The following is a 17,057-nucleotide window of genomic DNA, read 5'->3' as shown; positions in this document are numbered from 1 at the left end:
ACATGAGTTTTATTCGACAACTGCTTGATGTTCTATCTCTTTGTATGTTTCTTTAATGTATTACTTTTTGCATTTTTAGACATATATTTTTGAATTGTATGTATTTTTTGGGTGGAAGAAATGAAACTTTGTAACCTGTTGAAATGCTTAATGTTGAGTATTCAAACAACCACTTATTCAGGAAAAACAGAACTCAAGCAACAAGTTATTAAAATGTGTTAAATCTAGAGTTATTTTCTGTCTCTGTTCATTAGTTGGTCAAATGAAGGTCAAAAATATAAAGATAATAAAAAGAAGTATTTTTAAGAAACTATTCAGCATTAAAACCAACGTGACATAACTGCTTGGAGGCAGGGATTAAGGCAGGGAGGCAGGGCTTAATGCATTGCTAGCATGCATGGTCTATGGGTGAATTGGATATGAGATTGCCTGACAAACTTTCACAGGAAAATTAGAGGTCTGCCTCCTGCTGTATCCAGTTCACTCTCTTCATGGTCCAACTCTTGTCTTCTCTCTGAGTTCCGTGGGGTTAATTGACTATTCAACGCTCTAAATCAGCTCATATTTGTACAACTTAGGAATTCCTCACAACATGTTTAAAGGGCTGTATGAATTCTTTTAGGTTCAAGAACTCTTATAGAGAAAGAATAATTCTACAGTATGAAAATCAGTTTCTCTGATGGTAAACTATTGAGTTTCCCTTTTGAATTTGTTTGTTTTCATGATACTGTTAGTATTGGTTACCAATTATTGGAGTAAGGGGCAGGTAACTGCTCCCTGCTCCTGAATTGTTTTGTCTTTATTTCAATGCTAAAAGATACACATAAAAAGAATAAGATATATATATCTTAGCGTTCTCTCACCCCCAGTAAGTTTCTGGGAATGTATCCCTCGCGGTCGTTAAGTCGCGCCCACCACCATTCTGTCTCGGTGTCGTCGCGGCGACGCAGCACCGTGAGGGCGTCGCCCTCGCTGAAAGACAGCTCATCGGCCTGCTGGGCCGTGTAGTCCCACAGAGTGTAGACCAGGCCTTTGTTCATCACCCCCAATTTCTCCTGGACACCTGGGAGAGGTTCAGAGTATTCATGGTTAAAATAACTCCAGTTATGGTTAAGTTGCTTCAGTAGAGATTTCACAGTTTCTAAAGTTTGTTACGTTTTGTTGGGTCACAATGTGTCTGTCTGTACCTACCATAGAGGAACTGAGAACACTGGGTATAGCCCTCCTCCATTTCTTCACATTTGTCTGCTGCTGTTTCCACATCACTAATTGTTGTGGCAAAAATGGCCGCCCCCGACTCCACCAGCATCTTACAGAGGTGGACGCTGTTACAGGAAGCTGCACAATGCAAAGGAGTCCTGGGAGGGAAAGCATTCAAACATGATTTCAAAAATACTCAAAACTCAATCAAGAAGGCACAAACACGTCATGCACTTGTAGTAAATATTAAAGCGGGTAAACACAATTAATGTAATGTAGAAACACACTGACATTTATCAAACACGAAGCCAGTGAAATGCATCTGTAATTAAATCGAGTAACTTCTGGTTGTGGATCCTCATTAGACTTGCTAATCTCTCCCACAATACTGCCCGGGCAGCTGAGTCAAAAGTGAATTTGGAAATGCAATTATGTGTGTCATTGTTGCCTCTGAGCTGAGCCGCAGCGTCACTTCCACAGAGCATGTTCATTACCCAAACACCCGCCAGCCCCTCAGCAGCCACTGAGCTATTATTAGTCTGGACTATTACATGATTGAGCGAGCGGCTGAAGGTACTGACCATCCATCACTGTCGGCCGCGTTTACATTGACTCCAAAGTCCAGCAGGAACTTCACAATGTGGTGGTGGCCCGCACACACGGCATTGTGAAGAGGAGTAATGCCTTCGTCATTTGGCATGCTGGGGTTTTCCACCTGAGGGAGATAATGAGAAAATGTACAGAGATATCAGAATGATTTGCTATTGAAAGAGGCCGAATCCAGCTTTTTGTGGTTTCCCCTCTCCTGTAGCATGTTCTATAGGTTTTGTGTGCATGTAAATGGTCTGCAAAAGGCTAAAATCCCAGGAGAAATTGCGGGATTTTGTTTACTTCATGAACTCAGTGACATCACTATGTAACACTCGGGCATCTTTTGGCTTGCGCTCCAACACATTGTACGTGATAGGCTAAGGGGCGGGATATACAGTGGGGCAAAAAAGTATTTAGTCAGCCACCAATTGTGCAAGTTCTCCCATTTAAAAAGATGAGAGAGGCCTGTAATTTTTATCATAGGTATACCTCAACTATGAGAGACAGAATGAGAAAAAAAAATCCAGGAAATCACATTGTAGGATTTTTAAAGAATTTATTTTCAAATGATTGTGGAAAATAAGTATTTGGTCAATAACAAAAGTTCATCTCAATACTTTGTTATATACCCTTTGTTGGCAATGACAGAGGTCAAACGTTTTCTGTAAGTCTTCACAAGGTTTTCACACTGTTGCTGGTATTTTGGCCCATTCCTCCATGCAGATCTCCTCTAAAGCAGTGATGTTTTGGGGCTGTCGCTGGGCAACACGGACTTTCAACTCCCTCCAAAGATTTTCTATGGGGTTGAGATCTGGAGACTGGCTAGGCCACTCCAGGACCTTGAAATGCTTCTTACGAAGCCACTCCTTCGTTGCCCTGGCGGTGTGTTTGGGATCATTGTCATGCTGAAAGACCCAGCCACGCTTCATCTTCAGTGCCCTTGCTGATGGAAGGAGGTTTTCACTCAAAATCTCACGATACATGGCCCCATTCATTCTTTCCTTTACACGGATCAGTCGTCCTGGTCCCTTTGCAGAAAAACAGCCCCAAAGCATGATGTTTCCACCCCCATGCTTCACAGTAGGTATGGTGTTCTTTGGATGCAACTCTGCATTCTTTCTCCTCCAAACACGACCAGTTGAGTTTTTACCAAAAAGTTCTATTTTGGTTTCATCTGACCATATGACATTCTCCCAATCCTCTTCTGGATCATCCAAATGCCCTCTAGCAAACTTCAGACGGGCCTGGACATGTACTGGCTTAAGCAGGGGGACACGTCTGGAACTGCAGGATTTAAGTCCCTGGCGGCGTAGTGTGTTACTGATGGTAGCCTCTGTTACTTTGGTCCCAGCTCTCTGCAGGTCATTCACTAGGTCCCCCCGTGTGGTTCTGGGATTTTTGCTCACCGTTCTTGTGATCATTTTGACCCCACGGGGTGAGATCTTGCGTGGAGCCCCAGATCGAGGGAGATTAGCAGTGGTCTTGTATGTCTTCCATTTTCTAATAATTGCTCCCACAGTTGATTTCTTCACACCAAGCTGCTTACCTATTGCAGATTCAGTTTTCCCAGCCTGGTGCAGGTCTACAATTGTGTCTCTGGTCTCCTTTGACAGCTCTTTGGTCTTGGCCATAGTGGAGTTTGGAGTATGACTGTTTGAGGTTGTGGACAGATGTCTTTTATACTGATAACAAGTTCAAAAAGGTGCCATTAATACAGGTAACGAGTGGAGGACAGAGGAGCCTCTTAAAGAAGAAGTTACAGGTCTGTGAGAGCCAGAAATCTTGCTTGTTTGTAGGTGACCAAATACTTATTTTACCGAGGAATTGACCAATTAATTCATTAAAAATCCTACAATGTGATTTCCTGGATTTTTTTTTCTCATTCTGTCTCTCATAGTTGAAGTGTACCTATGATAAAAATTACAGGCCTCTCTCATCTTTTTAAATGGGAGAACTTGCACAATTGGTTGCTGACTAAATACTTTTTTGCCCCACTGTAAGTAGTGTGACCAATCACAAAAAGAGCCGGCCAGCTAACCAATCAGAGCAGACTGTGCTCTGATTTGAAACAGAGGGTGAAAAGAGGTGCTGCAGCACAGACAGTATGAGAAACATAAAGAGCTTTCTGAACATTAAACCATGGAGACATGTCGCAGTAGAGACACAGAATACAAATATGAACCTGAAATGTAGCATTCTATGTCCTATTTAAAGCAGCAATGGAAGAATCCTAAAAATATCAGTATTGGTAAAACTGTTCTCTTAAACCTCTGTGAAGTGCGTCTCAATGTTCTGCAAGACGGGAGATAATTCGATGTATTTTAACATTCTGGAAGTTTTGTTGCTGCCTCAGAGTATAACCACGTTAACAGAGCCTTTTCTGGATTTGAAGCATCTGCATGTTTCCTTTAGCTACAGTTTGCAGAGTGAGTAAGCACTATTCCCAAGTCTCCAAGTGTAGACAGGGGATGCTCTTATGATGCTTTGCTCTCTGGAACCAATCTCTGCTATAAAAACATCTGTGGTACTGAGTGTTTCTGTGTCTTCAACAATAACTTTCAAAACCTGCCTACTGAGACCAGCTCTCCGCTGACAGAGCTACTGAGGATCAAAGATATTGTTCTTACTAAGTAATGTCATAAAGATATTTAAAAAGCTGCAACATCTTCCAGTTATCTGTTGAGGCAGGCTGGTGTGTGGGTGCACAGTTAATGTTCCCATGTAAAAATATCTACTATTGCATAACGAGATGTGTTTCATTATCAAATAAATCTATCAAAAGCACAACATTTTATAAATGTGTGTCTGGTTTTATTTAAATCACCTCGACACAGAGCCCCAAAGATGAAGATTATCTTGTGAAAACTCACCAATGCTGGAAACATTCTGTTGGTGTATCTTCCTACATTTAAAGAAATGTCGACTCAGCAAGACCATTCAAAGCTATTGATCAATATATTTATTCGATCATCTTAAAACCTGTAAAGAATGTAGCACTCCGGATGTTGAGCTCCTTTTTAAGACACTAAATCTCTCCACACAGTTATGTATGGTGTACCTCAAGGATTGGTACATGGACTCTTACTTTTTACTATATGCTACTGTTTTTGACCATATTTGCATTGCTGAAATACTATAAGTTGCACTTCTATGCAGACGACAATCTGTTCTATGTTGCTATTAAAGCTAATATTCCACTTCCAGGGCTCTAAGTTTTTCCTCGCCCTGGTTGTTGGAAAGAGCTGGCCTTCGGACAACTTTAAACTTCCCCATTCCCCACCTGTCAAGCTGCCTACCTTGACCCCATCCAGGATGCTATGCATCCTCCAGTCTGTACCATCTTACTCTTACTCTATTCCTTACAGCACCTATTGTACCCTAATTGGTCTGGAAAAAACATACTGGACTTATCAGTATGGCCTTTTCTTTTGGTATATTGCTATATTTGCCATGTTGGACTTTACCGTGACTACCTTTGTCTTGAAGCTATTGCAGGTATTATGAAATACCAGCAAGAGTAAACTATCCAGCCAAATGTGGCCAACTCATTTAAAATGAAAGCAGCAAACAGCAGTAGCTCCAAACGTTGCTAAATCTAGGCAATTTGGCAACAGTGACAGGCCGTCCCTTCTGGCCTCACTCGAAAGCTACTTCTCATAGTTTTAATTATCGATGTAACATAAAATAAAGAACATAATCAACCAACCTGCCTATTGTTTGTTCTCACAACTGTCAGGCTAGCACATTGCTGAAGCCTAGGGGCAGATCGTGAGCAGGTAGACAAGCAGGTCCGCCGTCCAATAGTTGTATTCGTGTTGAATACGATCACTGGACTAGTTACAGTCCTGCAACATTAGATTTTTTGATTGCTGTCAGGATGTAAAGAGTACTTCAAAAATATAACCAAAAAAATATGATCAATACATAATCCACCCAAATGGGAAGCCTTTGACAACAGATGGGAGTGGTAGTTCCTGAATTGCCTCTCTATAAGTGTCTTCGTAAGAATTTTGGAGTGTGGTTTTTTTCTTGTTTCTTGGACTTTTAATGTCAGCTTGTAGAGCCCTTTAGTTCTATTTAATACGGAGCTGTACAGAGAAACTTGGCGCAGCAATTTTAAAAGCATACGACAATGTAATACAAATAGTGGAACAACAACATGATCTTGTGTTACCTCATATATAATCCTCTGCACTAGGTCAAACTCTCCCTCTAAGGAAGCATCCAGCAGCAGAGCCAGAGGGTTAAACTTCACCCTCAGCCCGTGGCCCGTTCGCTCTGACGACGGCTTCTTCAGGTTGGTTCGCTTCACCTTCAGCACACAGGGAGAAAAAAAGTGTTGACGCTCCAGAAAAGGAATTGCTTAGTGTGCACTAACTGCTAAACTTGACACATTAGCCTTCACAGAGAACAATTACTTAGGTTTAGGTTATCGGTAAAATAATATACAAAGCACAGCAAAAAAGAAAACTAAGGCAAACAGAAGCTTTATCTTTAATATCAGGGGTAATTACAATCTGTGCTACCTTGGGTTTTGAAGGGGGGGCAGGAGGTGATGTTGAAGGGGAGGAGTGGCCTACAGAGCTGTGTGCAGGACTTGATCCTTTCTTGTTGTTGTTCTGGTCCTCCGGCCTATCAGGCGCAGGGGGCGGGTTGGCGCGGGTCGGTGGTGACACGTTTTTGGTCGTCTCTGCTTTTGCCGATGTCTCTTTGGGTGTTTCTATGGCAACAGAAGGGGGAGACAAGCGGCGAGCGCCCGAGTTCAGGTTCTTGACCTCCCCTTCCGCGGTTGCTGTATTGATGTTCTTATCTCCAGGTTCTACATTCCCATTGGCCGAATGGATGTTGTCCACTTCACCCAAAATGCATTCAGGCTGGTAGAAGGTATTACCTGCGATAAGATTAAGAAACAACTGATCATCAAAACCATGAAGATCATTAACAAACACTACAAAGACCAAATCCATCTGTCCTAAAGGTGTTGAAGCACATTTCCCTAGTGGCCAAACGGTGGTACTACAACCGTTTCAGTCGTCCGGTGTCTTTGGGCCCTAAAAAACATTTGACTTACATTGGGAAAGACTTTTTTTTTAGCTAAATCAAATAACCAGTACAAACATTTGAATAGCCCTTATCTAAGTCTTTAGCTTGGTGAATAATGCGCAAAAAGTTGAATCCAGTTATTTTTTCCCTCTTCACTGAGCCAAAACCATTCGTGACAGAGCCGATTGGAGGCGGGGCTTAAGGCCCAGATCCCCTGATAATTGGGTATTTTGTTTGCAAATGAATGAACAAGCCCCCACATCCAGCGCTGTGTCCAGTTTCATAAAGGGAAGGCCATTATATCGAATAACTATCTTACCTGAGCCTCCTTCCATGCCTCCTGCCAACGTATTGAACCTGCAATACACAACACAAAACATGTTTTAATAACGAGCCTGCAACCTTGATTCATTGTCAGGAAATAAATCATATCAGTTATTTCATGAAAGCTATCTTTGTGATAGAGCTAGCTGATTAATATTACATATCCTCCATCACCCCTGTCTTTCTTTGATGGATCAGATCATTCCCCACATATTCTACTTCCTGTTTTCTTCTTTTCTACTGAATGTTTGTCTTTAACCTTAAGATTATATCAAGATTCGTGTCCATGTACAACCTTAATCTTGAGCATTCACTGAATATTAGCCCCTTCCCCTGCCCAATCTAGTACATCTTTGTGTAAGAGCACAGACCTCTGGTATAGTAGTTTTTGGATGTTTGGCCCCTGTGGCCCCTCAGGCTCAGTGATTGAGCTCCGTTTCTTCAGGGGACGCGGAGCATTGCTGAGGCGTCGTCGCAGAACCTCCAAATCAGCATCACTCTGGTAACGCAGCTGAGAGTGGGCTGTGAGGGCAAAGGATTATTTATTTTATGTTTACAAGACACGTTTGTTATTCTAGAATTTGTTTATTGACCGTTTGAATTGAATCTGCTACAGAAATCTTAAACCATCACTTATTTGGACCTACCGACAGGAGTGAGCTTTGTGGGGCTGAGGGGGCGAGGGATGTTGTCCACAGTGGGTGGGGGGAGGATCTGTCCATCAGTGCTCTCTCCTCCTTTCCCTCCTTCTTTATCTGTTACATCCTCTCCTCCTGCTTTCACTCCTCCTCCTCCCTGGAGGAAAGGGACAGGTGACGGATTGGTGGACGATGAGGGGAGGATAGGTTTGCCGTAGACTGTGGAGAGAAAAGAAAAATCAGGTAGTGGTCGGATGGATTCTTTCAGTCTGGACATTAATAACATAAAATGGTGGAGTAATGAATCCTAAAACCTGGAGACGAGTTAGCATTTAAGCACTTCAAAGTAAACATTTTTATGTGTTTGTTGTAAGGTGCCTGAAATATGTCGGTGGTTACCAAAAGCGTTTTGCTCAACATTTTGATAAACCACAGTAAATAACAACTACTTATTGTCATCACGGCAGACGTTAGCCACGTTTAGCTTAGTGTTGGTGATGTGCAGCCATGCGACTGTGATGTAGTTTCTTCAGTTGAGTTTATTAGTTTATGGTTTTGTGGACAGTAATTAACTAAAACAGGAAATTGGGCAGCTTTAGCCAACATGGCTAATTTCCAGCTGTTGTCCCTGGGCCAGATGATAGTACACACCCTAAAAGCACAATACATCACAAGCATTAGTTACGTTTATAGCCTTACTTTAACTTTTTACTTCTTGGTTCAAACATGGTGTTCATATGTGGTCCTGCTGAACAAAACGTCTAAGTATCATAAACGTGTGTTTACCAAAGATCTTATTCTTTGACAATATATCAAAAACCCAACGCTAAAATCCCATTGCTTATTGTTGTGGAAACCATGGCAATGCTAACTTCCAGGTCGGCCTACAAAAAGACATTATTAGTACACCACTATATTGAAAATACACTATCTTAACTTGCAGCAAACTAGGTTGGGTTGAATGCAGAGGCTAAATGTAACTGTGTGTGTGCTACTGTGTATGTGTGTGTGACGATTGAACAGGGATGCGATTAATCAGGTCCATGAATCAGCCGTTTAATTACCTGCTTTGACAGTAGTCCTGTTGCTCAGAGACCCATAGTTCTTGGCCTGGGGCTGCTGGAGGTACATGCTGTAGATGGAGCTGCTATTCATGGTGGCGGGGCCCTTCCTCGGAGACTGGGGCCTAGAGGGATGGTCCGGGACGTAGGGACGAACGGCCACGGCTGGAGGGGGGTCTGTTCGCTCTGTTTGTGGCTGTGAGTTGGAGCCTGACAGCAACCACAGAGGAGGGAAGATATGGCAATTAATAACCAGATGCTAATCCTAAATCTCCATGAAAGATATTATTTGCAGGGATTGTCATGAGTGAAGGGAAGCTGTTTTTTCCTACGGTTAGACTTTTGTTGCTCAAAATTTGACCAAATTAAAACATTGGAGTCCCCATTAGACACTTAAACATTGTGAAATATCGTCCAGGTTGAAAAGTTGCCCTTTAGGTTAATCTCATGTACCTGGGCTTGAGTTCGGAGGTATGGAAATCCGTTGCTGTATTTGTTGTGAAGAGGAAGACGATAAAGAGGAAGCTGAGGTGGCATTTGCAGCACTGGATCGGGGCCAGCCCAGCGTCCCGGGGGCCGAGCGGGGCAGGGAGCTGGAGGCACAGTGATGCCCCGCCGCCTGGTGGCTGGCACTGGGGTAAGTACCATAACCAGAGGGGAGCTGGGGAGAGGGAGCAGTGGAAATAAACGACTATTTTCATGACAAGTGTCACTATAATGTCCCCATGTCTTGTGCAGGAATAGATCATTACCTGTTCCGGACTGTTGCTCCTCCAATCGGACACACTCTTACTCATGCTAGGCCATGATGCTTCATTAGCTAAACAGAGAGAGGACGTTTTGAGACAAGGGACAACGTTAAAACAAGAAAGGCAATTAAGGAGAGGAAAAGGCTTCAGATTAATATATATATATATATAAAAAAGGAAACTTTCAATTGAAAATATTCTAGAAAATGAGTGCCACTGAACATTAACTTTAACATGGAACAATCATTATGTAAATTCTGTAAGAAAGAGGAACCCCCAGTTTCATTGTTTGTTGCAGGCTAGTGGACCGATACCTAAAATTGGCTAAAACCACTTGATTGATTTTAAATGTACACTTTTGAACTCTTGGTTCTAGGTTCTGGATGAAAATAGACCACAGGCAATAAATACAAGTATTCTGTTTGATACAGTATTTATTTGTAAAGCTCATACAAGGAGCAATCTTAATTGAGGTTTCTAAAAAGACATTATAAAGCTACTCTTTCTGCAACAAACCATTTCAATGTGGGTAAACACAAAATGAAATGGGTCAAAGCTAGCTCTTACAAAGAGGACAGTTATATTGAACAGTTAATAGGATCTGCATGTCATGTGTGTTATTGGAAATGTTAAAGGAACCCTATTCACTTTGTTTTTGTTGTTTTTTTAACATTATTTGTATTTTTGTGTGTGAGCTGATATTATCATCTCGTTATACGGTTATGGCCTTTTTGTGTATCTTTTGCTTGTAAAAATTTAGAGGAAAGAGGATAGAGACACAAACAGAGAAAAATGTCAAAGAACAATGTACGTTAAAGACAGTTAAAGCAGGTAAAGGTGGGACAGAGTTAGAGTCACAGCAACTTTAAAATGATATCATCAGGAGGAATTTGAGAAAAGAATGGAGGCTAAACGGACGCTAAACGTGGCCTTAGTATTTTAGTCACTGCTATTTACAGTAATCCCTCCATTGCGAATATACAAGGCAAAAATAAAAACATATTATTATCCTAAGATGTAGTTGGCATGCTCCATTATCTAGAACAACATAACAATTATGATATATCTGAAACGGACTACAGTGTCTCATCAGAGCATAGAGGCTACTGTAATGCAACAATATGAGTGTAAAGTTGCTTAACAACTATGTTTAAATTAGTGATTACAGAGTATTCTCCATTGCAAACGTATGATTTACATCCTGTAAGCAGCACAGTAATAGCTCTGAAGTATCTCTGATCACGAGCTTTGCTGCAAATGTATGGGTATTGTAGTCGTTGTCATGGTAACGTCTGTATGTGATAATAGTAACTGGCAATTGCAGTCATAACATTTACTTATGAAGCTGTTCTGCTATTTTTACAGAACAGTTATTGGTTAAATCTAAAACCCCACGTCAGAGAAAGCTGCTGCCTTTAAGGTTTGAACTGACTGCAAAAATGCTGAGCTCTTATAAAATGAAGCCTGTTAGCTCTGAAGGGGAGCAGTTTAACCCAGCGCCTGTCTCCACAGAGGAGGTGTTACGTAACTCATTGGCACAGTTCAATGCAACACTAAGGCCACAGTACCGGACAGTCCTAAACCTCGATTTACTGTTGTCTATTAACTAGTGACAGTCGTGGAGGTTAGTAGCCTAGCTTAATGCTTTACAGTTTCATACCCTCCCCTTACTTATTTGTTTTGTTTAACCTCAGTTACTTCCTTATTAGCAGAAACCTAGCTAAAAGAAAGCAGCCTTGTGAATGTTAACCTGCAGATTAACATATTGAATTAGCAGCATAGGGTGATAGCATTCTTTTTAAGGACTGATACTATTATTCTTTTGAATCTTTTGGCAGCCTAATGCTTAATATCACAATACGACTGTGTGTGTGAGCATGCTAAATATTAGTAAAGCTTCAACCATGCAAGCAGTCCTCAGAGACTGTAGCCTACCTTGGCACAGCTGTGCTTTGAGCTAAATGCTAACGTTAGCATATTAAATTGCTGCATTGACGGGTTATGTTTAAGGGGTAAATTACCATAGTTCAACATAATCACATGCTAACATTTGCTAGCTGTTACTTAACCTAAACTGCAACTGTGGCTAATGGATATGTCTTTATGTATGAAGTATATGACACATTAACATTTTCACCAGTGTCCAATGCCCAATATTATAACTTTACAGTGCGTTTTGCAACTATTGGATGCAGCATTCTCAGGCTTTACTTGCCCCCATTAGTCATACAAACATGTCAACATAAGGAAATATTGTCCAGGCTGAAAAGTTATCAATGAAGTTACTCTTCTTTTTTTTTTTTTACAATACAGTCTACAGCCATGCTAGCAGCTCTGTGAGACTATAGCTTAATTTGGCATAACAGGTGCTTTAAGCCAAATGCTAATGTTATAATGCTAACACTGAAAATGGTAACGTGATGATGTTTAGAAGGTTATTTTAAACCGGGTTAGTACCATACTTCAGCATGAACACATGCTAACATTTGCTAGCAAACTGCAGCTGAGGCTAATGGGAATTGGTTATATACAAAAGTATTGGACAAACTAAAATGTTCACATGATGAAGGCGATGGAAAAGTCATAGCATCAAGTTATAGAAAAGATTTCTCTGAAGCTGTGGACTAAACAACCAACTTCCAAACAGACCATCTTACGTTATCGTTGAGCAATGCCGTAGCCTTGCTGAGAATAACTGAAGGAGTCCATTGTGGGATATTTAATAAATTCAATCATTCTATTGTCAGCGTATGCCTACAGAATATCTCAAATGGGACACTTAGCCAAGCTCTCTGTAGCACAGCCCGTCAGTTATGGTACATACCAGACTAATACTGATTAACTATTGAACCTGAACTCAGTAAGCTGTGCTGTTTAGCCTGTTGACTGCTGCTGTGACCTGCTGACCTCAGGAACGAAACGGTCACCACAGGACACAAACAGTCTGTGTGAGGTGGAAACTTGGCCACCTGCCTGAGGGCTCAGACAAGAAGAGTCACTCAGTGTTGTAGAGGAAAGACAGCACAGTTTACAGCACTGGCACCATCACTATACACCCGCCAAGTGGCCAGGCTTCAGGTTCATAAGAAGACTATCAAACACTTCAACCCTCATCTTTGGACAGCATGTAGTTTTGAATCAGTGTTATCTTGAACTGAGGTATGATGATTTGAATCATTCCGGGCAGTAAAATATAATTAAGTCCAGAACACAATTAGTGTAGCATTAGCACCACATTTAGTACGGATTAAAGCAACAGTTCAACATTCTAGGAAACATCTTTATTCACTTTGTGGCTCTGTCCAAAGGTAAGAAAGAAATCCTCCCATCAGCAACAACTAAGGCTTCTAATTAACAGGAATAGATTCCAGGAATTCGCTGAGCCCTGTCAAAACAAAACAATAGTCGCTTTAAAGGGCAAAATGTTGTTTTTACCCATAGAGCTAAGTTGTTTGGCTGCTTGCTAGCTTTACAACTAGCTTACTGACATGAGAGTGGATTCAATGTTGTGATATTACTGGCAATTAAGTATATTTTTGCAAAATGTTGAACTGTTCCTCCAAAAAACATGTTTATATAGAGATGATACTGAATTGAATATTGCGTACTGTAATAATTTAAGCAGTTTGAAAGGACAAGTACATCCCCATTAGTCACTTAGACACAACAATGTTTCAATTCAAGATTCAAAAACAAGTGTCTCTTTTCTCTTTAACAGAAGCATCAGGGTTTTTAAGCTTTTGTTATTGATCATTAACTAAGGGTACTGTCTCACCTACCACAACCCACATCCAACAGTTTCCAATTATTTTCTACGAGGATGACAGAGGACGGGTGAGCAGCATACAAAGGTGCTGCTTGTAGCATAGTTATATTACAAGACAACATTTTAACAAAATCAATATGTTCACAATTCTGTCTCTATTTATTTAAGCTGCAAAAGGTGGGCTACTGCTGAATTGACAACACAGCATTGTCAGATGCATGCCAAAACCAAACCAATGTAATCAAATGAAGAAATGTATCAACATCCTGAACCTTGTCTGGACATTCAGGTGTGAGAAAAACCTTAGTCATCTTGTAGGAGAATAAAAGAAGAGCTTTTGTTTCAGAAAACCTGGCTGCAAAATCCACATCAGCAAATAATAGTTCAGGTCAGTGGAATATAAAACCAAGTCTCGACGATTGTCTATGAATTATAAATGATTAGCTTGTATTCTAAAGGGTGTATATGATTCCTTGCTCTGATTTGTGTTTGCTCTAACAACACTGTGTTAGCGTTCATACAGTATCATAGATATTCAGGCTAACGTTTGTTACAGAGTCCAAATCTCTCAGATGACAGCAACAACAGCTGCTTTACTGAATATCGCTCCTTATCTGACTCACACACACTAACACACACACACACACACACACACACACACACACACACACACACACACACACACACACACACACACACACACACACACACACACTCACAGTACTGCTACAAGCGTACCTCAGACTTCCTTTCATTCATGCTTTGTGTCATTTGTTACTCTGCTGACATGTTTAACCACTGTGTGTTTTCCATGGTATTTAGGCTGGGACAATAAATAGAGCCATGGCATTTGCTTTGGCATTCAAGGGCACAATGGGATTTGTGTCAAGACACTTGAGTAGTTAAACAAAGTGAGTAGAAATGCTTTGGTACTTCCCGCCAGGGTGTACTGACACATTACTAAACGCAAGTGTCGGACTGGCATACTGCAGAATTAGAATGGCATGATTCACATTACAGTGGTGCAATGATGACTTAGGCTGACCAGGAAGTTAGCGTGCAAAAAGCTATGGGATATTTCCATTGGATTTTGGAATAGTACAGAAAAAATAAGATCTGTGGCAAATACACCTGGCTGATACTAACACTTTTGTTCAGCAGGATAATATCCACCTATCATTACATTGTTATGATTTAAAGCTTAAAAGCCATTGTCAGAGATAAAAAAATGCCAGCACTCGACAGCGACCACCGCTTTTTTAACTTGACTTTTGTAAACTAGAGATCCTATTTGTAAATATATAAAGAAAAAGTAATCAGGCAATATGAAGTAGAGCTTTGAGTGTGTGCTGGTTTTGTGTTTTATGGTTATTTCATTTTTTTGTTATTTTATATTAAGAAGGGGCAGGTAAAATAAGACTGTTCTTTTCCCTGCTCCTTTCCAGCCTGTGCTATAACATTTGTGGTTAGTGTACATGTTTTGTTTTAAAATACCTGACATGTGCGGAATAAACAAATAATAATTTATTTCAGGCATCTCTTTTTAAAAAGCACGGTGAAGAACTGTTGGCCGACCAGGAAGTTAGCGTCGCAAAAAGCAATGGGGTCTTTCCATTGCTTTTGGAATATTGCAGAAATACACCTTGCTGATACTTAAATGTGTTGTTCAGCAGGATAATCTACACATATTAATAACATTTGTTAAAAGCCATTGTCAGAAATAAAACTGATAGCACTTACAGCGAGCACCGTTTTTTAAGTTAGGTTTTGTTAACCACAGATCTTATTTCAGGCATCTAAAAGAAAAATCATGTTTAAAAAATGGTTGTCTTTAAACCAACCTGCACTAAAATGCTGACTCATATCTAGCTTTAAGGACTCATTCCTGCATCACTCTGTTTTTGTTTTCTTGACTTACTCTAGCTTTATGGATGGAAAAATGATTTGCTGTGTTAAAGGTCTTTAAAGGTTTCTTGCAGACAGAGAAGCTTGATACCAATCTCTACACTGTCTGTACATTAACTATGATAAGCCACATGACAGCTGGCTTTGGACTTTAAACAACAGTCTACAGCTCTGGAAAAAATTGAAATTTCCTAAATCTTTATATCTACATGTATTCCAGTGTTTATTGAATTCCAACAAAGAGAAAAAATGTCAGTAGTTTATAGAATACAATACAAAACAAATGTATTTAACTCAAAGACATGTCTATAAATAATAAAACAAGAGAAAATGAAAATGCTTAAGTGGTCTGTTAACTTTTTCCACAGCTGTATAGCTAGGATTCACCTCTGCCCAGGCTTTGTGTTTCCTCAGATTGTTTTCCTTTGCTGTGCTTCCTAACCCTGAGCAGCAGCTGACTATCAGATGTCATGTCTGTGTTCTTATACACATAGCCCCTTGCATTTTTAGAGGTCATTCCTGTAGCTCATTCAATTCCTGACCATCTGTTCTGTAGAGTTAGACAAAAACACTCCTCAGCATTCTTGGGTTATTTGCACCAGCCCAGGAGCCAAATAAAGAGCAATTCTCTTTTTGAAATTGATCAACCGTCAGTAGAGTGGTGCAGGAATAGATAGATAGATAGAATAGATAGAATTACTTTATTGATCCCAATTTGGGATTTTTATCCTGTTGCAGCAGCATAAAAACAAGGCAATGTAATTTCAATTAAACAAAATAGCATTTAAAAAGAAAATGAAAAATATATAATGAGTCCTGAAAGAGACTGTTTATGTTGTAAAACACGTCAGTTAATACCCCACTGGAATACATTTCTTACAGTCTTATTTAGCCACTTGCTATAAAACACATTTAAAAGTTGTGTTAATATGTGGATCATTGTCCCAAATCTGCAATATTAAAAAAAACATTTGAAAAATCCCATTGCTTTTTGTGGAGCGAGCCTTCTAGACACTCAACTTCTATGTCGGCCTACAAGAATACGTGATTACTGCACCACTCTATTGTAGTGAGTTATTTCCTCTAGCGCTCTGAAGGGACTCACTGTTGATACTGTGGCCCCCCTGAGGGGACCCAGGCCCCTGATGCGTATCAGTGGGTTCTGACAGAACGATGTCTAAATCTGATACTTTCCATTGGCTGGGAGGCTTCCTGATGCCACTCCGTTCCTCCTCTGCACGGCCACACACACACACACACACACACACACACACACACACACACACCACGAAGGACAGCAACAACCACCGACACAACATGGACATCATCACGATGACATCACAGGAACCACAAGCACCACCACAACAACAAGTGACATCACCAATAACATTGACACATTTAATGTAAACAACAACAGGAAAGGGAAGGAGGAGGAAAAGGAGCCAACAGACAGGAAAAGGAAATAGAAATCAAGTTAGAGCCCAGAAAGAGATATAAGAAAGTCAAACAAGTTGATCTATGGCAAAAATTGTACCAACCTGAGAGGGAGCGAATGTGGCTGAGGGGGGTGGGTTTGGCAGGGGGGTCTGCAGGCAGGGGGTACCCCACCTCCTGCCTGCCCTCGGCTGGAACCTGGATGTAGGGACACACAGCCGCTACTCGCCCCGAGACTCCAGCACCTGGGTGTGAGGAGGACTGAGGCGAGGACGGGCCTCCTCCATTCATACGACTCAACTGGAGGGTGCAGAGAGAGGCGGGCTCAACGCAATGATCAGATATG

The 17,057-nt window shown here is 40.9% G+C and overlaps 1 protein-coding gene across 2 annotated transcripts in view; it reads right to left on the bottom strand.

The window, feature by feature from the left end:
* Positions 1-17,057, bottom strand: part of LOC134881559 (apoptosis-stimulating of p53 protein 1-like) — a 52,880-nt gene that overhangs the window by 2,415 nt on the left and 33,408 nt on the right. The window contains exons 11-23 of one of the 2 annotated variants that reach the window (XM_063908993.1): positions 16,816-17,011; positions 16,383-16,511; positions 9,610-9,677; positions 9,311-9,518; positions 8,861-9,067; positions 7,806-8,015; positions 7,530-7,680; positions 7,154-7,191; positions 6,318-6,682; positions 5,966-6,103; positions 1,782-1,915; positions 1,192-1,358; positions 864-1,063 (exon numbers count right to left, since the gene is read on the bottom strand). In XM_063908993.1, the coding sequence (XP_063765063.1) occupies positions 864-1,063; positions 1,192-1,358; positions 1,782-1,915; positions 5,966-6,103; positions 6,318-6,682; positions 7,154-7,191; positions 7,530-7,680; positions 7,806-8,015; positions 8,861-9,067; positions 9,311-9,518; positions 9,610-9,677; positions 16,383-16,511; positions 16,816-17,011 (2,211 nt within the window). The remainder of the gene's footprint in view (positions 1-863; positions 1,064-1,191; positions 1,359-1,781; positions 1,916-5,965; positions 6,104-6,317; positions 6,683-7,153; positions 7,192-7,529; positions 7,681-7,805; positions 8,016-8,860; positions 9,068-9,310; positions 9,519-9,609; positions 9,678-16,382; positions 16,512-16,815; positions 17,012-17,057) is intronic. The other variant, XM_063908994.1, reaches the window with a different exon arrangement.

The sequence above is a fragment of the Eleginops maclovinus genome, chromosome 19 (assembly GCF_036324505.1).
Source record: "Eleginops maclovinus isolate JMC-PN-2008 ecotype Puerto Natales chromosome 19, JC_Emac_rtc_rv5, whole genome shotgun sequence".
In the NCBI taxonomy this organism is placed as follows: Eukaryota; Metazoa; Chordata; class Actinopteri; order Perciformes; family Eleginopidae; genus Eleginops; species Eleginops maclovinus.
This window is presented reverse-complemented; position numbering and strand designations above follow the sequence as displayed.